This window comes from Onychostoma macrolepis, chromosome 25 (assembly GCF_012432095.1).
Source record: "Onychostoma macrolepis isolate SWU-2019 chromosome 25, ASM1243209v1, whole genome shotgun sequence".
NCBI lineage: Eukaryota > Metazoa > Chordata > Actinopteri > Cypriniformes > Cyprinidae > Onychostoma > Onychostoma macrolepis.
Genome location: NC_081179.1, coordinates 7,541,378 through 7,565,480, shown reverse-complemented (window position 1 = coordinate 7,565,480; position 24,103 = coordinate 7,541,378). Strand labels below are relative to the sequence as shown.

General features: G+C 34.5%; 1 protein-coding gene across 2 annotated transcripts; it reads left to right on the top strand.

The window, feature by feature from the left end:
* The first annotated feature begins 3,204 nt into the window (after positions 1 to 3,204).
* Positions 3,205 to 13,233, top strand: rhcgb (Rh family, C glycoprotein b). Of its 2 annotated transcripts, none has more exons than XM_058767789.1 (11): positions 3,205 to 3,486; positions 6,311 to 6,503; positions 7,068 to 7,218; positions 8,441 to 8,588; positions 8,768 to 8,934; positions 9,384 to 9,521; positions 9,691 to 9,827; positions 10,541 to 10,665; positions 11,008 to 11,081; positions 11,202 to 11,278; positions 12,254 to 13,233. In XM_058767789.1, the coding sequence occupies exons 1-11, from the start codon at positions 3,264 to 3,266 to the stop codon at positions 12,282 to 12,284; spliced, it is 1,464 nt and encodes a 487-aa protein (XP_058623772.1). In that variant the 5' UTR covers positions 3,205 to 3,263; the 3' UTR covers positions 12,285 to 13,233. The 2 variants fall into 2 exon arrangements, with proteins under 2 accessions (XP_058623772.1, XP_058623773.1); XM_058767790.1 differs by having other exon boundaries at positions 3,232 to 3,322.
* Positions 13,234 to 24,103: the final 10,870 nt, after the last annotated feature.

Sequence of the window (24,103 nt, the reverse complement as noted above, 5' to 3'; positions counted from 1 at the left end):
TGTAACTAACACTAAACCGGTCTGAGGAGACCTGAGTCATCTGTTTCACACCACAACATGAGCCCTGCTGAGCATCTTGTATATGGACTCTTTTATCTGGCATCCACAAACACTCTTGAGGGTGTCTAGATGATACATTTGTCTTTTAACTTTACTGAACTGATTCATCATTGACCTGATGCCAATCGTTTGGGCAGTGATGACTAAACATTCAAGGTGCAAATAAGGGTTTGGTGACCCCTCTAACACACTGGGTTAAATATGTGCCAAAATTACTATATGCCTGGCTTAAAATGAACCTAAAATAGGTTGTAAATCTGTACAATCAGACCGATAATTACTAGAGGCATCAGCAATAATCAAAAGGTAAACATTTATTTATGAGCAATTTTGAAAAATGCATAATTTAATTATTATTTATATAAGTACCAAAGGTACTTTCAGTAAATTCTACTCATTTTATAATTTATTAACTTCCCTTACAAAAAGTAACCATTACAAAAAGTATTCCAATAGATAAATTGAATTGAATATTATAGTAAAAGTATAGTATATTATAGTTTTTTATTTTTTTTTAATGTTGTATAACCACAGTTTTACTACAAATGCCATGGTTAATTTGGTTAGTGTACCAAAAACATGATTAATTTGTGGTTTCTAATTTTTTTAAACCATGGTTAATTTTCATAAGGGTATTATAGCCTACTCTTTTTGGGTACAGTGTAAAATGGTGCAATGCATCATACAAGTGAAACCAGTTTAAAAAAAAGAACCATATATTAACAGGGTGTTAAACATGTTTTAAATCAGAAAAAAAAATCAAATATTAAATCAAAACTATTTTGTTTATTTAATTTATACACACACACACACTTATGTATCTAAACACATTTTTATTTAAATAATTGTTTACATAGATTATATTATAATAGTTATATTATATTATTAAACACAGGAGGAGACAAACACATTGCTAAGGATCCCTTAACATTCATGCAAATTTTCAACGGAGAGAGCAAAGAGTTTGCTTAAACAGAACGAGCCCCTCTCCTCACAATATAGGGACCCATGGGAGTTCAGCGTTCTCCGTGCCGAATTTCACTCACCGCATTCAACTACAAGGGAAAACAGATCATATCTGAGTATACATAATCCAAAAAAACAATGATAAAGAAAAAAAGGAGCTTGCTTAAGCATAAAGCCATACTCTAATGAAACAGTAGGCTATAGCAACAATCATTCAGCCAGTGCATAACCCGCACCTCCACTGCGTGATGCCTGCAGACAGAAGAACATTACCAGAGCGCGACTGATAATATTTACATTGCACATGTAAGTACACCACGTACCAGATACTGTACTCAAAACTGGTGGAGGTTTAAACCCTCCAGCAAAAACTTCAAAATAAACTGTCTGGATCTAACAGGGGACATTTGTGTCAATCTCTAGGCAGATTGGGCTGCAGCAATTCCCTGAAGCAGTTCTTACAGACCAGCAGATATTCACAGGAAACCATTGCCATCCTCCGACATGTCCATACTTTGGTGACATAATGAACAAACAGGACATATATGACAACCAAGCCCACAAGTACGCATTAAGTGTGCCATTTGGGACAATGTCAAATAGTCAATGGAGACCAGAAATGGTCAGTTTAAGCAGGATGTGTCCCTTGTCTAAAAATATTCTGAGCCTCAGGAATTGCACCTTGACCGTGTCAAAGCTCTCAATCTTCACAATTAATTACAAGGGGGAACAGTGAAAATTAATGGTCTCATTCATGAATACAAGCGCATTTTCTGTCAGATCAATGAGTAACCAGTTCATCCCACTGACGTGCAACACATCCAGTCAATGCCTGGAGAAAGAGAAAGGTTAATAAGCAAAACTGTACCATACATGCACATTACACAATGAGTGTATTATGTGCCAGTGACAAAACTGGTGAAAGTTTAAAAATGCTCCACAAATTAGCAATAATTCCTTTATCAAACAAATCAGCTCCTCCTGCAGATCCAGCTACAATTACAAAAAGAATCCCATAAAAACAATTTTTTTTTTTTTTTGTCTGGGCAATTTATTTTTTACTTGATAAATGTGTTTAAATATCTATATAAAATATATTATATTATATACCTAGCTAGTTTGGCACCAATTGTTATTTTGAGTGGCTTGAAAAACTGATCTTTCTCAAATAAAAAAAAAATAAAAATTGGTTCTTCAGCGATCTATACCGCACCATTACTGTAGCCTAATAAAGAACCTGTTTAGCCCAGTACGGTTCTTCAGCGGTTCTTTGGGGTGGTTAAGGTGCTATATAAAGAAGCCCCTGTATAGTTATTTAACTCTCTCTTAATCTTTTAGTTTAGCTGGGGAAAGAATTAAAAACAACGTTAAAACACAGTGTATTTCCTGAAGATAACAACCTTTTTGCCTCCAAACTCCCCCGTATAAGGAAATATATACACACACAAGACTTTTCGACCTCAGAAAAACTTAAAAGTGATTCAAAACAGCTTTTGCCTTTGTGCTAAATTCCCATTCATAGCAAACATATGAGAGTGGAACAACATCTGACATCTAAGGAGGAGAACGGGGTTCCTCTTATGGTTTTGCATAGCACCATTTGACAAAGGTGCTATATAGCACCTTTAAAGACAAGTGCTAGCACTTAAAGTGGTTCCCATATGATTATGAGCCAATGAACCACTTTTAGTGCTAATTAGCACCATTTTTTAGTGTGGTGGCTGGTTGTTAAAACACAACAATATATATATATATATATATATATATATATGTATATATTAAAGTACTGAATAAAATAACGCTTTAAAAAACATCACTTGACACCTAAGTGTTTAGTGTTTAATCAGGAAGTAGTAGCTCTTCATTGAGAACACAGCCAAAGCATTTCCCGCGTAAATTACGACGTCTTGGCAGTTTTGACTGAACAGTTTCACTCTAAATGAAAAGTTTTACCCTGAAATACCTGAATACTCAAATTAACTGACTCCAAATATTTCGACAACAACACACAGGTGCTTTAAAAAACAAAGCGCCATCAATTAGCAACATGTGGCGTGGCTTGTATCAATCAGTCATCTTTAGACATTTCTCGCAAATGTTTTCTTTTTTCTGAGAGAGGGCGCGAGGATTGGAGACACGGACACACCTCCGCGCTCCCGCTGCGTTTAAAAGTGAGACTAATGCGCGTCCACATCTTTTAACAGCAGTATCACAGACTGCTCTATGAGCCTGCAGACATGGGCAACTGCATGGGCTTCAGGAACACCTGCGACCGGCCGAAGAATACTAACATCAGGTGGAGTTTACCTGCCGTGTGCTTCGTCTGGCAGCTGTCTATGATCATTCTTTTTGGGGTATTTGTGCGGTATAATGAAGAGTCAGATACTCGCTGGGTAGACTACAGAAAGGAGAACAATATTACAAGTGATATCGAGAATGACTTTTACTTCAGATATCCAAGTAGGTGCACAATTCTGTTTTCTTATTTTAATTAGTGTCTATTAAATGTTGTATTCATGTTGATATTTTTTCTTATTAATACAGATTTTAGAATTAATATTTACATTTTAGGAAACACTGTCTTTTTCAAGATTATTTATAATTATTATCTGTAGCATCTTATAGGCCTATATATATATATATCGAGCAGTAAGACTTTGTTTTTAAAGAATTCTCTTCTGCTCACCAAGCCGATCCAAAATACAACAAAAGCAGTAGGCTAATGTTGTTAAATATTTTTACTATTTAACTGCTTTCTATTTGAATATAGGCTATATATATATATATATTTATTTAAAATGTGATTTATTCCTGTAATCAAAGCTCAATTTTCAGCTTAATTAGGCTACGTCTTCAGTGTCACATGATGCTTCAGAAATCATTCTAATATGCTGATTTGCTGCTTAAGAAACAGTTGTTGTTAACAAAATGTAAAATAGTTTAGTACATTTTATTATATTAATACATTTTATGTCACTTATTAATATTAAATATTGTATAAATATTTACATCAGTAATTATGTACACTTAAATTATTTTTATTTGAATTGTGAAATGTTTTATATTGTATAAAATATGTAAAAATAAGATGTGTGTGTATAATATAAAATATTATTAAATTGTATTTAAATATTTTATATAATTACATAAGTTATTACACTTTTTATTATGTATCTGTTTATCTTATATTGTCTATTTAAAGATTTTATAATTATTGGTTAAATGTTCTAGAAAATATATTAAATTATAAAATATACAATTTATTAATTTAATATCTAAAATATTATACGATTATTTTCAATAACTTCCAATTACTTGTAATAACGTATTACAAACACACACACACGCAAACATATCAGTTTATCATATGCTACATCTGTGAGCTTCTCTTCTACTCTCGTAAACTTGAAAACCTTGCATACCCCCTTATGCACATGGGACTGTCATTTTACCGCAAATGTTTTTTTGTGACAGGTGGCACAGGGGGAGGTAGGGGGTTGTGTACTCTTTGCTTATATAAAGATCAGTATCCATTGTCATCTTTTGAATCTTCGAAGGTGTGGTTGAATTCTTCAGTCATGTATACTGTAGAGTTTCAGTCTTCTGCTCAGATGGTCCTCTGTTCTACAACTATCCATGTTGCAAGTGTTGGATGACATGTGGTGTATGAACTCGGACGCAAACTATTGTTTGCAGGCAGATCAGGTGTCATTGAATGCATTTTGTCATGGTTGAGGTGTGACTATCATTGCACAAGTCTCCTGGAGGAGCTCATCTTCTTGCAGTCCACTTGTAGACCAGACTCAAGCTATTGATTGTGAAAATGTTCCATGATGGTGCAAGGTCAGGGTGGAGTGCTTTGCATAAACACAAGAGTGATGGATGATATGCTTATATAACTAAAATGTGGTGTTCGTTTGGAATGTGAAATGTGATGCCACTTAATATGCCTGAAAACCAATATCACACCTGCTATATCCGAATTAACTCACAGAAAATGTTGTGTATAAATACAGCCCAGACAACTAAGACTTGTAATTGATCCAGGCAGTTGTTACTGTGAGAAACCTGGAGTTTTGTAGCTCCTGCATCATCACTTGAGAAGCATTTCAGTTTCTGAAAGAGATTTCTTGATGATAAGGGCCCGCAGGCTGTGTTCTCTGTGCAAATAAGGGCTTGTTCAGAAAGCACAGCTCTGTCTGTTGTCATTAGCAGTTTTGTGGTGTCACCAGCATCTAGATGTCCTTGTGTTAGTGTTGTGCATTTCAACTCACTCTCAGAAATAAAGGTACAAAAGCTGGGGCGGTACCTTTTCAAAAGGTACACTTTTGTACCTATTAGGTTCAAATATGTGCACTTTAAGTACTAATATGTACCTTTTAAGGTACCAAAATGGACCCTTTAGGTACAAACATGTACCTTTTGAAAAGGTACCACCCCAGTGACAGCTTTTGTATCTTTTATTTCTGAGAGTGTGTGGAAGAAAACCTAGAACATCTTCACAATAACCAGCCCATCCCCGTCCTGTTCTGGGAAACTGACTACTTGTTACTTTTCAACTCTGCTACAATTTAGTCATATTCACTGCTCCTTTGACCTCAGTTATGCCACCAAAAGGCTCAGATTACAGCTTGTGACTTGGTAAAACACCCTTTTTTTCTTTTTCTTTTTTTTGTCCTTGGTCATGGTGATGCAACTGGATATTGGTTCTAAATGTACATTCGGAGTCACTAATTTATTTCAAGTTCTATTGTTTTCCTCTTGTCTAAAACAGGAGTTTAAAAATTGGGTCCAAGTCAGGACCCACGAGGGAGTGATTAAGGGGGTCTGTGAAAAATGTGAGAACTCCAAAAAAAAAAAAAAAGCAAAACAAGTTATGTATTTTTAGGGCTGTCAAAGTTCAAATGTGCACTTAAGATATTAATAAAACATAAGTCAATTTTTAAAAGCATTCACGTGACTTATTTACATGATCTATTAGATATTTTGTATCATGTGCCTACCTGTCTATCTAACTCATTGTCTATTTAAATGTTCTAGGGAAAGAAAAAAACCCCCAAATAATTGCATCCTTGGTGAGCTTAAGAAAAAAAAAAAAACATTACTAAATTACATTAACATTTATTATAACACCTTACCGACCCCCAACTTTTGAACAGTAGTGTGTAAAAATATATACTTGCATATGTATAATATAGCTGCCTCTATAATTTACGGTAAGAAGGGAATCATCGTATTTGGGTGTTGATTTAAGTTGGCAATATTTTTTTTTTTCCTTCTGCAGGTTTTCAGGATGTTCATGTCATGATCTTCGTGGGCTTTGGCTTTCTCATGACCTTCCTGAAGCGCTACAGCTTTGGTGCCGTGGGATTCAACTTCCTGATTGCGGCTTTCGGCATCCAGTGGGCTCTTCTGATGCAAGGCTGGTTCCATTCTCTGGACTACACCGACGGAAAGATCAAGATCGGTATAGAAAAGTATGTTACTTCTCAATTGTGAGAGATTACGGTTGCCAAAAAAAAACGGGCCACAGTTTTATTTAAAACCAGATAAAAAGTAGTACTGAAAGATGAGTCCTTCCACCAGAATCCTCTAGTTTGCTCATTTGTTTGAGGTTTAATGCAGAAAATAAGCCATTTTGGATGTGAACCTAGTGATAAGAAGGACAGAATACAGACAAACCCGTTTGTTGTTTACCTCCGGTATCAAATGAAAGATTTGTTTTGCATGTAAACAGTAATTAGAAAAACAGCCTGACCAACAAGAATGTGAATGATCCTTCTATGCAAATGCAGGCAACCCTGTTTATTTTGTTATCAGCACTTTTTATGCTGTTTGTTACTATGTGTAAAGTACATGATCCTAAAAATTAAGTTTTATCCAACCCTTTAGTGTATTTTGTGTACAAACTCTTCTCACTGATTTGGACTGAATTAAATTGAACAAAAATTCAGGGCTGAAAAAACAAAGCGAATGTTAACAGGTGAGGGTTTTTTTTTATTATTATTTATTTATTTTTTTAACCATTCCTCTGTGTTCAGCTTGATCAATGCAGATTTCTGTGTGGCGGCTTGTCTGATCGCCTACGGAGGCGTTCTGGGGAAGGTCAGTCCCGTTCAGCTGTTGGTGATGACGTTGTTTGGCATCACGCTGTTTGCCATTGAAGAGTACATCATCCTGAACGTCCTCCATGTGGGTCTGATCGCTGTTCTACTTTGTATTTTTACAGCTGTTAAACTTAACATGTACTTAACATGTTGAATATTTCAACATTTTTAATGCATTTACATTCACCAAATTTCATTCTGTTTCCTAAAGACTGATGTGAAGTGTTAATTTCTATAAGTCATTATTTATTTAACCTAAATACCTAAAATTCTTAGCATATTTGGCACAGTACAAATGTGACCCTGGACCACAAAACCGGTCTTGAGTGTAAATTTTGATTTTTTTTAAATTGAGATTTATGAATAAATCTGAATAAATACGCTTTCCATTGATGTTTGGTTTGTTAGGATCTGACAATATTTGGCTGAGATACAACTATTTGAAAATCTGGAATCTGAGGGTGCAAAAAATCAAAATATTGAGAAAATTGCCTTTAAAGTTGTCCAAATGAAGTTCTTAGCAATCCATATTACTAATCAAAACTGAAGTTTTGATGCATTTACGGTAAGAAATTGACTAAATATCTTCATGGAACATGATTTTTGGCATAAAAGAAAAATGTATAATTTTGACCCATACAATGTATTTTTGGCTACTGCTACAAATATACCCCAACGACTTAAGACTGGTTTTGTGGTCCAGGGTCACAAATGTATTTTCATACACTATAATAATGTAATATTAATAATGTAATATTATTAAAAAAAATGTAATATTATAAAAGATTTCTATTTCAAATAAATGCTGTTCTTTTGAACGTTCTATTCATCAGAGAATCTTGAAAAATATATATCATGCTTTCCCCAAAATATTATTTAGCATAACGGTTTTCAACATCAATAAGAATAGTAAATGTTTCTTAAGCAGCAGCAAATCATCATTAGAATGATTTCTGAAGGATCATGTGACACTGAAGACTGGAGTAATGATGCTGAAAATTCAGCTTTTTCATTGATAGTAAATATTTTTGCATAAAATATTTGATTGTAACAAGAAATTGCTGTAATATTTCATATTTTTATTGTAATTTTGATCACATAAATGCATAAGAGACCCCACATTTTTTAACTGTAGTGTACGAGGATGTCTCATTCACAATGTTGTATCTGTTAAACATTTATTTTGGTAGTACACTTGCATATAGATGAATTTAAAGTTAAAGCCACGAAACCTATGTTTTGAGTCCAAATGAAGGACATCAGATGGCTTCATGCTAACCTTTGTTCAATGATTCAATCCCTGTTAGGCCAAAGATGCTGGCGGATCCATGGTGATCCACACTTTTGGAGCTTATTATGGTCTGTCCATTTCATGGGTTTTGTATCGGCCTAATTTGGATAAGAGCAAACATTTGAACGGGTCTGTCTACCACTCGGATGTGTTTGCCATGATTGGTAAGTCCATTAATCTTGTTACAAATGTTGGACCGTTAGCTTGCATTATATTTTGTTATTGGACTGCTGGACATTCAATGCAAAAGCTTGGTTTAGCAAATACACAGATGGACACTGATGCAAACATTAATTCAAGGCTCAGATATTGTTTGCATTTTACATCCTGGCGTCCTGTGCAGGCACCCTCTTCCTGTGGATGTTCTGGCCAAGTTTCAACTCTGCCATTGCTGATCATGGAGACGGTCAGCACAGAGCTGCCATCAACACATACCTGGCCTTGGCCTCCACCGTCCTCACTGCAGTCGCTATATCCAGTCTGTTTGAGAAAGCAGGGAAACTAGACATGGTAAGCATCCTTTTTATGGCAGACCAGATTCTCTTATTCACAAAGCTTAGACATGATCACATTATTATTATTATTATTATTATTTTTATTTTTTTTATTCAAGGGTCATGAAGAACCTGAAAATGAGTGCATTTTAAAAATGTGATTTCCAAGCCTGGAAAACTTACAGAAATTAATAAAATTAAATATTTTGTGATGGTAATAATATCATAAATATATTCATATATTTGATATATTTTTTTTGCCCTGTTTTAAATATTTAAGTGGCTAGATTTTTCTCCTGCGAGTGCATTCTTTATTAAATTATTATCCAGTAAATGCAATGATTAGACAAGTTATGGAAATCCATTGGTCAACCAATTCACTTTGCATTGCGCCTGTTTGGAAATGCATTTGGGATTTTGAATAAAATTTTGCATCACAAATTTTTTTAATTTTTTTCTTTCCAGGTTCACATCCAGAATTCCACGCTGGCAGGCGGAGTTGCTGTGGGAACAGCAGCTGAATTTATGCTGTCGCCATACGGTTCTTTGATTGTGGGTTTCTTCTGTGGCATCATATCCACGCTGGGCTACATCTATTTATCGGTGAATCTTACCTGTCAGATAAGTTATTCCAGGGATTTCTCCTCCCAAACTATGACATTTTATGCCATCTGTTTCTTTAATTGATTTAACTCGATTTATTTAATCAAGATCACTGTCACAGTAAAAACTTTCTCTTGTTATAAATGACTCATTTGTCTCTACTCATCAGCCGTTCTTGGAAGAGAAACTGAAGATTCAGGACACCTGTGGCATCCATAACCTGCATGCTATGCCAGGAGTCATTGGAGGAATTGTGGGTGCCATCTCAGCTGCTGCTGCCACCAGCACGGTTTATGGAGATCTAGGGTCAGTGAACAGAAAAATAATTACATTGTATTTCACGTAACACAAGTTTAAAAGAATAGTTCATCTAAAAATGACAGTTTGCTGAAAAAGTACTCGCCTTCATCAGAACAGATTTGGAGAAATGTAGGATCACATCACTTGCTCACCAATGGATCCTTTGCAGTGAATGGGTGCCGTCAGAATGAGTCCAAACAGCTGATAAAAACATCACAATAATACACAGCAAAGCCTCCAATCCACCAATTCCAACCTCCAACGTCTTGTGAAGTGAAAAGATATGTCTCTGTAAGAAACAAATCCATCAAGGCCAATAATCCGCAATAACTCTTCCTCCATTGAAAAAAATCCATCCTCTGTTATCCTCACTTCAAAATCCACTAACATGTTTAAAGCCGTTTTATAGAGGACTCCTATTTTAGCCAGAAGCAATGGTTTCCACTTCGCAAGATGTTAATTGATGGACTGAAGTCGTGTGGATTTTTGTTTTTATCAGCTGTTCATTCTGACGGCACCCATTCACTGCAGAGGATCCATTGGTGAGCAAATGATGTAATGCTACATTTCAACATGTTTAGCTAAAGAAACAACCTCCTCTACATCTTGGATGGCCTGAGGCTGAGTACATTGCACAGTAAATTTTCACTTTTGGATGAACTATAAATTGGTATTAATAATATTTAGCTCACTCTAATGTTTACATTTGTCCATTTCAGGTTGGAAAATACATTTGACTTTACAGGGCCTTTTGCGAAACGTGTACCCACTATCCAGGGAGGATATCAGGCAGCAGGGCTGTGTGTGGCCTTGTGTTTTGGAATCGGAGGCGGCATATTTGTTGGTAAGTCTATTCGTATTAATCCAGATTAAGTGCATATTGTGATGGCTTCCCGTTGTGTGCAGCAATACAATACTTCAGAAAAGCTTGCAGATCTGAAGGGTTTTGTTGTGATTGTTTGCCATGTAGTGGCACAGGTGGGTTTTTTTGTAGCATGAAAACTAGAGGACCGTGTAGGATGACATTAGCTAGTTAGTTTTCCTAATGGTTTTGCATTGTGGGTTCAGGCTTACACAAATACACCTGATCTTCAGCTGGAGTGAATGGCCAGGTGTATTGGATTTCAGTTTGTAATGAAAATGTCACATTTATCATGTTGACATAACTGTATTGTTACACCAACAGGCCTGGTTCTGAAGCTGCCCATCTGGGGCGATCCTGCAGACGAAAACTGCTTCGATGACGAGATCTACTGGGAGGTCAGACAGTTTGCTTTTTCTTTAACATTTGCAGGAAATTTCTTTAGCTTGATTTAAAATGCAATATAATTTTTTTTTTTTTTTTTTTTTTTTTTTTTTTGTTCCCATTGACCGTTGCAGGTTCCTGAGGATGAAGAAAGTGTTCCTACTATCCTGGCCTACAACAACCACATGATCCCCAACAAACATGCAGACATGTGAGTACTGGAATAAAATCCTGACCCCACCATTTAAAATGAGACACGGTTACTATGTCCTCTGTTATTGGCTTGTTTATGTGAATTCTAAACATATATAATTTTCATTAGCCAGAGATTAAAATATGCTGTCCTAAAATGAGCATCTCTTGTGAGGTGAAAAATATCCACCAGGGGGCGCATGAGACTCTGAATACTAAGGGACCGTTGAACAGGATCCTTTTTGTCCTTGAAGACATTTGTACACTAAAATGTGTAATCATTTAGACACAACAATTATGAAAATGCTAGACATGCATAAAAGCCACAGAACTGAACATGCACCGAGAACAATAATGCACGGTGAGTGTGTAAATAAAATAGTGCTGGTTTAATATTTGCAGTAGTTTAGTTTATCTTCATAATAAAATATTTAGTAATTGTAGCAATAACAATTCAAATTTATTTTGTAGCTGCATAGCAAATACAAAAAGATCAAAAGGAAATGAAAACGTAAATACCTATTTATTTTTATTTATTACTATTCAAGTGTACTTTTAGCTTCATAGAAAATTCAAAAATAAAGTTTATAAAATATAACACAAAATAATAACTTATTTTATAGCTTCACAGAAAATTAGAAAAAGATCAAAAGAAAATTAATACATATAATAGTAGTAATAATATTGTTGCTATTAAGTTAAAATGTGTTTATATCTTCACAGAAAATATTAGAGAAGTTATTTTGATTTAAAAAAATAAAATAAAATTGAAAAGAACATTTTTAAAATCTGCCTAAAAACCTGTCAGCATGTAATTGAAGAGCAATGGTGGCAACAACAAAAAAGAAAAGATATTTAGTATTCATCTCTTATGGTGTGACATTAGGAGTCGATTTCTTCTCTCCACCACAAGGTGGCGGTTGATGACCGTGTTGAGTTTAGAGCAGCAAACTCTAACTGAAAGCTGAAAGTAACACAATGGTTTCTCATACAGGAGAGAGACCAACTTCGTGGAGCAGCGTTAACGCACGGAATCAGATCTGCAGTCAAAACATCTGCTTTCCTGTTGCTCTCCCTCAAGATAACAGTACTCGCTACCCGCCAAAATGACCAACTGAGGGACCTTCCTTTTGCTTTCCAAGAAACACACATCTACAATATTTTGATGATACAGAGAATAAATTTATTTCATGCAGGTTATAATGCGAATATCTTGAATATCTCACTTAATATATTTGCGTATCAGAGTTATTAGGTCAGATCATTCAGAATTATAAAATGGAAAAAAGATCAATTTTTTTTTTTTTTAAATAATGGGATGATTCCTGATTAAAGTGACTTCCTGTGAATGTGTTCAGAAAAAAATGTGACCAAAAAAACCTCTAAACCTCCAAGCTGTTACATTTTTAATGAATTGAATTTTACAGGTGTTAATTTAAGCATTTGTTACCCAAACATTATTTGATCTTTATAATGTAATTTTGTTTTATAGGATTATAAATAGTGTGTCTTAATTTGTTAGGTAAGAATCCATGCATTGTATCTACCTTTTTTTTTTTTTTTTTTTTTTCCAAATTCTATAATCTTTTATTTATAGATTTTTCCTGATAATTTGCATGCCCATGTCAATCAGCATGCATGCATAACATCTCTAAATCAAACATTTGTCATTTTCTTAATGCTTTCACAAATTTGTCCAAACAATAGCAACAATGTGCAATATCAGTGTGTAAATATTCCTACAATGTGTTTCCTTTCTCTTATGTATTTTACACATTTAATGTTTTGTCTTTTGTGTGTTATCTTTACTGTAAGATTGTTCAAAAGAAAAGAAACTAATATTAAATCTTTGACTACTGTCTAATTCCAGATTAAATTATTGAAGTGATTCTTACATTAGCTTCATTTGCTCCTTTTTTCTCCGCACAGTTCCACACTCATTTGTATAAATACATTCGGCTTGGGAAAAAACAACGCAATGTAGCACAAATCACTAGAGTCGCTTTAAAAGGAAATATGATTATTTCCACTGCTCTTAAAACAATTCCTTTTTTTCAGTTGTGTGATGTGCTCATTAAGGCTGGTTTGTAAATATTAATTTGAAAAGAAAGTCCTGCAGTTTCCACCCATTGAGCGCTACAGTAAGGAGATTTCGTTTTTTTTTTTTTCTTCCATCCAGACTGCTGTGTAAACTTAACATTTGGACCCTCTTGAGGATTCCTGTTGTTTTTGGCCAGTGTCCCTTGTAGACTGATGGTGGGGTGAAAGGTCATGACATTTGCTTGTCTGGGGTCGATTGGTTGATGTCAGAGGTGATCATGCCACATGTCTGTCCCATTAAACACAACACCAAACAGATAACTGGATGCTGGAGGTCAAAGGGTAGATGGATGTATGCCACAGGTGAATGCAGTTAAGAGTTTTTGTTTTTAAGAAATTAATACTTCTATTCAGCAAGGATGCATTAAATCGATCAGAAGTGACAGTAAAGACATTTATAATGTTACAAAAGATATTTTATTTTGAACTTTATATTCATCAAAGAATCCTGAAAAATGTAGTGCAGTTTACACTAAAATATTCAGCAGCACAACTGTTTGCAACATTGATAAGTTATTGATAATGATGATAAAGTTGCTTGAGCAGCAAATATATCAAAATGATTTCTGAAAGATCATGTGACACTGAAGACTGGAGTAATGATGCTGAAAATTCAGCATTGCGTCACAGGAATAAATTATATTTTAAAATGTATAAAAACAGTATTAAAGTATGTATTAAAATGGCTATTTTAAGTTGTAATAATTTTACTGTTTTTACTGTATTTGTGATCGCATAAACACAGCCATAATGAACATAAGAAAATTCTTAATTTATTTAATTTATTATTTATTCATTATTTTATTATTATTGCTGTCATTTTAATTAAGTTTTAAGTAACTTTATTTATTTGTAATTATTTTACATGAAATTATATTCTGGTAAATGTTATATTATTTGAAATTTTTTATTTTATTTTTTTATATGAGACCATTAAACCAAGACACTTGACTGAATTTGTTTCTCAGGATCTTAACTTTTTTTTTTTTTGATTTATGCTTAAATGCTTGAAATTAGCTTGGTTGAAAACTTTGAATTATACATGTATATATATATATATATATATATATATATATATAGCACACGTCAGCTCTTTCAGTATTGCACCTCATAACGCTTTTTGTCATCATTCCTGTTCTTTTGTTTTGTTATATCATGGTTTCAAAACCAGTAAAATATTTAGTCAGAAGTGCGCCATAAGCAAACAGTCCGTATCGGTGAATGCAAGCCTTTATAATTTCCCCTCTCTGGGAAGTCAGCATGTGACATACTTAGATCTTCGCTCCCATCTCGTCAAAAGGACGTGAGGAACAAACAAACGTTCCAATTAACTGCTTTGGGTTCCTGCGGAGGGGAGCGGGAAACCCCCTCCTTTCTATTTGCACTCTCACACCCCTTCTCCACCTTCTCAGCATTCACAGGCCTCGCTCTCCATTCTCCTTCCCTGCAGGCCTTTCGTGGCTAATGTTTATTCATTTACCACTTAGAGGACGGACACAGCACCCTGTTAAAACTAAATCAAGCTCCATTCATGACATGATCCTTTTCGCCGGGCTCAAAGGGCCTCGGTCTGAGGGGGGCCCTGACCCTGAAGACGCAGAGCGAGGGAGGGGTGGGTTTGATCCTATAGCCCTCTGAAAAAGACAGCACTGCCTGCCTCGGCGGTGATTAAGCCGACCAATGGCGGCCGCGGCGGGAATTTAGAGGAGGTGTGCTGGAGATTAAAATATGTCCCACCCATTCAGAGCTGCTGGGATAATGGAAGAAAGGAGCGTTAGAGGAGGGAATGAAGGGATAGTGGGACGAGGTCTTTTCACTGCTCATGACTGATTGCCCGTCTTTTGATTGACGTCCAGTGTGGAGCTGAAGGGTGGGAAAGCTCTGGGTGGGGTTGATGTTGAGCTGTGAGAAATGAAGGTTAGGACATTGTGTGAGAAGAGAGGCTTTGGTGAGAAGCTCCACGCCGCTAATTAGTTGTGACTGTTACAGCCGCTCAGTAGCACGCTGAATATTACAGATAAATGTTTTACCCATATTAGAAAGGATAATGTGGAATTAAATGTGTGTTATGTACAGCGGACCCATAACAAGACATAAGAATCTCTGACTGTCATTGCAAATTAAAACAATATCAAAACCAATTACCATTTATTATATGTGTGTGTGTGTCTGTGTATATGTATACACACACACACACACACACATATGTATATGTATGCATACATATATTATAAATATGTATAAGTGTTTTAAACTTATAATAATATAAATTTGTTAAAATGTTTTTAGGGGTGTGTGTATTGTAGACTTTTTTGCCATTACAGGGATAAATAAAATAAAAATAGCAAGATACAAAGGGAGGATGTGCATATCACATACACATTATACATAGATTAAAATAATTTAAAATTTAATGTGTAGGCAAGTACACATTTATTGCATTATAAATATAAGGTATAAAATATGCTTTTAATTAAAACAATGTATATTAAAATATATTTTTATATTTATTGTTTTATTTATATATATATATATATATATATATATATATATATATATATATATATATATACAGGTGCATCTCAATAAATTAGAATGTCGTGGAAAAGTTCATTTATTTCAGTAATTCGACTCAAATTGTGAAACTCGTGTATTAAATAAATTCAATGCACACAGAGTGAAGTAGTTTAACTCTTTGGTTCTTTTAATTGTGATGATTTTGGCTCACATTTAACAAAAACCCACCAATTCACTCTCAACAAATTAGAATACTTCATAAGTTGGCCTTCTGAAAAGTATGTTCAATCACTGTATATGTACTCAATACTTGGTAGGGGCTCCTTTTGCTCTAATTACTGCCTCAATACGGCGTGGCATGGAGGTGATCAGTTTGTGGCACTGCTGAGGTGGTATGGAAGCCCAGGTTTCTTTGACAGTGGCCTTCAGCTCATCTGCATTTGTGGTCTCTTGTTTCTCATTTTCCTCTTGATAATAACCCATAGATTCTCTGGGGTTCAGGTCAGGCGAGTTTGCTGGCCAGTCAAGCACACCAACACCATGGTCATTTAACCAACTTTTGGTGCTTTTGGCAGTGTGGGCAGGTGCCAAATCCTGCTGGAAAATGAAATCAGCATCTTTAAAAAGCTGGTCAGCAGAAGGAAGCATGAAGTGCTCCCAAATTTCTTGGTAAACTGGTGCAGTGACTTTGGTTTTCAAAAAACACAATGGACCAACACCAGCAGATGACGTTACACCCCAAATCATCACAGACTGCGGAAACTTAACACTGGACTTCAAGCAACTTGGGCTATGAGCTTCTCCACCTTTCCTCCAGACTCTAGGACCTTGGTTTCCAAATGAAATACAAAACTTGCTCTCATCTGAAAAGAGGACTTTGGACCACTGGGCAACAGTCCAGTTCTTCTCCTGAGCCCAGGTAAGACGCCTCTGATGTTGTCTGTGGTTCAGGAGTGGCTTAATAAGATGAATACGACAACTGTAGCCAAATTCCTTGACACGTCTGTGTGTGGTGGCTCTTGATGCCTTGACCCCAGCCTCAGTCCATTCCTTGTGAAGTTCACCCAAATTCTTGAATCGATTTTGCTTGACAATCCTCATAAGGCTGTGGTTCTCTCGGTTGGTTGTGCATCTTTTTCTTCCACACTTTTTCCTTCCACTCAACTTTCTGTTAACATGCTTGGATACAGCACTCTGTGAACAGCCAGCTTCTTTGGCAATGAATGTTTGTGGCTTACCCTACTTGTGAAGGGTGTCAGTGATTGTCTTCTGGGCAACTGTCAGATCAGCAGTCTTCCCCATGATTGTGTAGCCTAGTGAACCAAACTGAGAGACCATTTTGAAGGCTCAGGAAACCTTTGCAGGTGTTTTGAGTTGATTAGCTGATTGGCATGTCACCATATTCTAATTTGTTGAGAGTGAATTGGTGGGTTTTTGTTAAATGTGAGCCAAAATCATCACAATTAAAAGAACCAAAGACTTAAACTACTTCAGTCTGTGTGCATTGAATTTATTTAATACACGAGTTTCACAATTTGAGTTGAAAAAGCTTTTCCGCGACATTCTAATTTGAGATGCACCTGTATATACATACACACACATATACATACATTTAACACTTTATTTTATAGTAAAATGATTGATAATAGTAAATAATAGTAAAAAAAACCAAACAAACCTGCAATAACATTTTTAGGTCTAGCTTGAGTGTCTAACATTTTAAGATAATATGATCAAATAGTTAATTTTATGAGTTATGACTGTGAATTTAGTAAGAACTGAGTTCATACATCCAATAAAAATAACCCTGATACCTGTTTATTAAATAATTATTGCAAAAAAATTTCATATGATGACTTGGCTTTGATGATGCATAGAAATGTGTAGTTTTGGAGGTATTTGTAGTAAATTTGCATTTAGAGCTTTAATCTTAAATTGAAAATGTTTTTTTTAAATATTTCTCTGTTGGTCTAATGTGTAGGGACCCAATAACACTCGTCAGGTTGTGAGGTTGTGAGTGTTTCTGTGCTCCACACTCATAAACCAGCCTGTAAATCCAGACTGAACTCCATAAAGACGTTTACAAAGGTGCCAAACTGGTCTTGCTCTGTCCTCAATCTGAGCCCTTCGTTTGTATTCTGCTTTCATTGAGGAATCTGTTATTATTATGGGATGTTGGTGTAAATCTCAAGCTGCAGTAAAAAGCTTTTACTGGTTTCTGAGCGTGATCCGGGTTAGGAAGCTCTTCATAGTTGTTTCTGGTGGAAATATCTTTGTATTAAAAGTCCTTTGAGGATTTTGGTCTATATTTTTAATAGTGATAGACCAGTATATGGACCAATCTGATGAAGTGGTTGATATTTGGGTATTTTGAGATCCATCAGCAGCTAACTGCCCATTTATCCAATCAACACAACTAGTGTTACCTCCAGCAACAGTATATCAAAATAAGCAAAATGCTTTTTGCTTTGTTTGTGTTATAAACAGTGTTCGTTTAATTTGAGCAGTTTTCATTTCTGTATTCATGTACAGTATGTGTCAGCTTTTTCCATTTAGACAGCAACCGCAGTTTATAAAATGCAAATGTAAAGTAAATATTTACTCTTTTTGATTGTTTTACAAAGTTTCCTAGCAGAAAACCTGAAGCGAAGAAACTAGAGCCTTTGGGAGGAGGACAAAGCTTTTATACACAAGGTCAGGAGCTGAAATAGAGCGATGTATAGTCAAAACTAATTAAAAACACCATATCTGATCATTTGAGATCAATAATAACCATATCAGCTTGCCCCATCTGCAGTTTCTCAGTTTCCTCTTGTGTTACTGACAGGCTTGTCAAGAAATAATGTATTTAAATTTTTCATGTATTTTAGTGAATTAGAAGTAAATATTGACAAATAATTTTGTGCATGTCTCATTTGCAATAATTGAGTTGTTTTATGTGCTGTATATAGGAGAATTATACAAGCCAAAACCGCTCTGTTCTATGTCTATTCTCTATTCAATAGCCCATATTATTTACTATTATTTAGTTTTTATATACTTTAGATTTTATACATTACCATTCAAAAGTTTAGGGTCAGTATGATTTTTTGAAAGAAGTTTCTTACAGTGTTTCTTTCTTTTTTTTTTTTTTTTTTAACGTGATAGAGATACTATTATAGTTTTTATTAATATTTTGAATCTGTTTTTAGTTCAATTTTAGTTCAAGTTTTAGTAATTTTGTGTTTTTTTTTTTTAATCATTTTTTTATTAATGATTTTAATTTTAGTTTCAGTTTTAGTTGACTACATTTATTTGCTTAAAAATACAGTCGTATTGTGAATTGTGAAATATTACAATTTAAAATATTTGTTTCTATTTTATTATATTTTATGCTTTCTAATATGCTGATTTGGTGCACAAGAAGCATTTCTTATCATCACTTGTGCTGCTTAAAATAATACATTTTTTATGTTTCTTTGATGAATAGGAAGTTCAAAAGAACAGCATTTATTTTAAATAGATATTATTATTATATTTTGCTTCATTTAATGCATCCTTACTGAATAAAAGTAGTAATATCTTTAAAAAAAAAAAAAAAAAATCTTATTGACCCCATGTGTACTCTGAATTTGATTTAATCTTTTGACTGTGTTTTGTCTGTGTTCCTTAAGAAGCTGGATTGTTGATTATTATGCATGAAGGTGTTGCATGCCACTGATTCCATAAGCTGGAGGTGATTTATTTATTTATTTGTTCAATGGCCTCCTCCTGATCCTGTTCCTGACACCCCCCACCTGTCATAATTGGCGACCCGTCGCCGGCTGTGCGCCTCGCACACTCCAGGTATCCGGCGACTCAAAGGGTCGGTAAGTGCCCCTGTCAGCGCACTGCGGAGAGGAACAAGAGATTAGCCCTAATCCAATCCACTCCATCCTTCTCCTGCGTTCCTCGCGCTGTTCCTTCACTCTGGAGGAGGAGCCGTGGCTTTCAGGTCAGCGCTGGAATCCCTGGCCTGAAAAGAAGCCCTCTCTTTAGACCCGGTGACTACGGCTGGTTGGCGTTTGAATGGTGCTCTGTGACAAAGAGCTTCTTTCACGGGACGGTGGCAGAGTGAATGAGGAGGATGCCACTGCAGATGTGTGAGACGTCTCTGTTAGCGTTTGATTGACGTGAGGCTGCACGCTCGGCCCGTCCCATCCAGACCAGAGGCACCTGTCTGAGAGCGTGTTGCATTGTCTGACCTGAAGATGGTGTGGATGCCACATTTCCCATCATGCTCTGTGAGACTGCATTAGACAGACATCCATTTGAGGGCATCAGCCTGGGCATTGCGTCTGTAATATATGTGGGAAGTCTCCTCCCCTGCTGAACCGAGGCTTTTCTGAAAGCAAAGCAAAGTCTTAATGGTTTAGTAGAAGGAGCCACTTTGTTTCAATACATTATTATAGAGGAGCTTTACCATATATTATATTTGTAATGCACGCTTGTGTGTACAGCGTTAATTGCATTTAATATTTACTTGCTCATAAAGCTTTTAGTGGATTTTTAATGAATAACCAACCAAGCTGAAGGCAAATGGTCTAATGGTAGTTCTGAACAAGTAATAGGGAAGATAAAAGTAAGCCGATAATTTATAGATATTCATTTAAAAACAGTGTTACATATAGTTTAGAAAAAATCTTAATATTAAAATTTAATAATAAAAATAATAGTAATTTAAGTGTTTAAAAATGATTTAAAAACACTTAAAAAATGTTAATGTTTTTAAAATCATCTAAATATCAAAACACTTAAACGTAATAATGATCATATTTATTTAAGAAATAAGGTTAAAATGCTTTTTTTATTAATATCAAAACTCTCAGTTAGAATAAATACTAATTAAAAAATGTTTTTAAAAAGTATCGGAATATCAAAACACAATAATAATTTATAAATATTCTTTTAAAAAACAGTGTTACATTGTTTTAAAAAGCTTAATATCAAAACACTTAAATGTAATAATGATCATATTTATTTAAGAAATAAGGTTAAAATGCTTTTTCTTGATTTATTAATATCAAAACACTCTATTAATAATTCTATAATAATGATAATTATAATAAATACTAATTAAAAAGTTAAAATGTAATAAAAATAGTTAAACTTTAAAGTACTGTAATATCAAAACACTTACACAAATGTAATAATAATAATAATAGTAATGTATAAATATTTATTTAAAATAATATTAAAATGTATTTAAAATATGTTTAAATGTATCTTGATATCAAAAGTCAAAATAAGATAAGTTTGTATTTAGCACTTACAAAACAGTCTGAATTTTAATGAAAGATTGGAAACTTGTGGAAATTATTCTTTTATTATTAGAATTTATCATCTGTCTAACATTATAACTTCATAAAAACCAGACCATTTACTTATTAATTTTTTTCAGCATATATTTAAATTATGTAAAATTGAAATGCAACACAATTTTGAAATATTAGGCAATATGTAATATTATATAATATATTTTTAATATTCAAATATTAAAAATTATAAAAATACACATTTAAAATACTGGTCAAAATAATAATCTAATTTGATCATTGAAACATTTATTAAAAGTTGTGTTATTTTGTAACTTTGGGCCATTTTTAGAGAGCGTGTGCAAAAGAGTCTTTTGACGTGTCTTTAACACATTCATTATTGCTTTGTAATATAAAATTCTAAGACAAATACTTATGTATTTATGTACAAATATTTATGTAAAAATATATTATGATGACTTATCATATTACTATAGCAATCATCATGAAGTGCCATGATTAAATGTAGCTCATTTCCCATATTGTCTCTGTGTGTGTGTGTGTGTGTGTGTTTGCTCTTGTGCTGTCATGTGTTTGTGTATGCTGATCACACTCGTCATGTCTGGCCCCCGCGCCCCAGTCAGGGCCCTGAGGTGGGGCGTCTCACTCAGACTTTGGGATATATGGGTACCACATTGTTCCAAACCCGTCTCCTCTCTCTCCTCCCTACCCAGACGTGTTCTAGGACTGTCTGGATGGCTTTTCCCAGACAGCCGCCCTCCCTGCAGGGGCTGAGAGAAGCATGACCCCCTCTGTCAGCACAGCGCTCCAGACAGCAGGGGTCAGAGGTCAAGACCAGCTGTCACTTCACCCGCCGCTCCGAATCAATGTGTCATTATAGTCCTGATTAAGGGATGGAGGAATGCAGACGTGCATTCCTCAGGATGTCCCATCAGAGAAAGCCAATACTGCAACTGTTATTTCATTTATATGCAACAATTAAGCATGTATTAAAACGGCACAGAAATTAATCATAAAGAAACATGTTAGTTTGGAATAATCTATAATTCAGCACTACAAATGTAGCGTTTTTATGATTAATAGAAATTGCTTTTTTATACGAAAATGCATGTGTGTATAAATGTTGTGTCAATGCATTTTAAATGTCACATAGAAAATCTGAAATGTATTCTACATTAATTTGATGGTTTTAAAGACGTTTGAGAGCACAGTTCCTCTCTCTAGAGGGACAGATGTCCTGGAGGTGAAGTTCAAGTCCAATGTCTCTCAATAGTCTGACAAACATTTGTTCAGAGAAAGCAGAGGAATGTTACATTCTAATACATGATGCAGTAAAATAAATAAATACACGTATGTACAATGTGTATAAAATGGTGATTTTTCTTTTTTTTTTTTTCTTTTACTTTGAACACTTTCAAACCAGAAAAAAATGTCAGGACAGATTCTGCAATGTGTTTGATTTCAGAAATGAGAGTGTGCTGACCGGGGATAGGTGTTTCCAAAACTTTAAAGGTTTTATTATACAAATGTGCATTTTCTTCTGCACTGGTTTCAAATTTAAAAACCTGTGCATTCTGTTCAAACTAAAATTCTTATATTCAATATCCGCATATTCTCTCCATATAATAAAGATTTTAAACTGAGCTGAAACTGCAGATATTTTTCATACAGTACCTGAATGAGGTACTTAGATTTTTTTTTTTTTTTAAATAAATTTTAAGGCTGGGGCTAGTGATTTAATGTAATAATAATCAATTGCAATATATGTTGACCAGAACAATGGATGAATATGTTTCTTTTCACATTGTTGATGTTTCCAAAATCGTTGTGTGTTTTATGATTGCTATTTCGTTGAAAATCTTTTAACAGCCTAGGTCAGCGTGTGCTTTTATTCCTGAGCAACAACGGTACAAATGTCCACCAGCTTATTTTAGGTAAGACTTGTGTCTATGCAGAAGATTCAGATATAAACCCACCCTGAGAAACACTCACAGGAGTACAAGTGTGACAACTAGCCCCGGTTCACTCCACAGCGCGAGGCTGCAAAGGTTTAAATCTGCGCGCTTTTTAAAAATCGTATCCTTTCATTAACCTACTTTCCCCTCAATTTTTCTTTTTGAAATGATTTTCCTTTTCCCACCTTTTCTCATTTAGCTGGTCAGGAATAATAAGTTGGAAAAAAATAATTAGTGTGTTTTAGCTAAAACTATGATCAGCTGATATAGCCTATCGATATTGCGAAAGTTTTAACATCTGACCATTTTTTTCGATTCCTAAATGCATTATGCTTCTATAATCCTTCAGGTTTGCTCATTTGTTTAACGAAAAAAACGAAAAAGTTCTGTTTTCAGCACAATTGTTGCACTTTTTCGTACAATCTAAAGATCCTTAAATCTAAAGCTGATGTGAATAAGAGAAAAAAAGACACGTGCTGAAAAAAAAAAATCTACATGGGAGGAAATATATAATATAATATAATATAACGATTAAAGCAAAAGCTAATAATGCTAACAACGTTAAGAGAGAAAGATAAAATAAACACTTTTACGCACAAACTGTAAAAAATGATAATAGTAGTTATTTGGAGTTCTATTACATTTAAAAGTAGACAAGGGTTTTTGGGTTTGTTGAATGCAGATCAACTTTTAACAATTAATCCAATTCAGATAAAATAACGCCCTCACAATTTTAAACAACCATTCTTTATCGTTTTGGAAAACATTTATAGTAGATGAATTAGTAGATTGTTTTATGTATAGTTTAGTAAAATATTGTTGTTTAAAATCATCCCATGTTTGTATTCAGTGTTTTGTTGTTTCAAAAACAAAAAAAATCATTGTTGTTACATGGAGTCTGAAGTTTTTAAATAACACGATCACAAAGTATTTACTTTTTTAGCTACTTTTTAACCAGTATCGATACGATATTTTTAA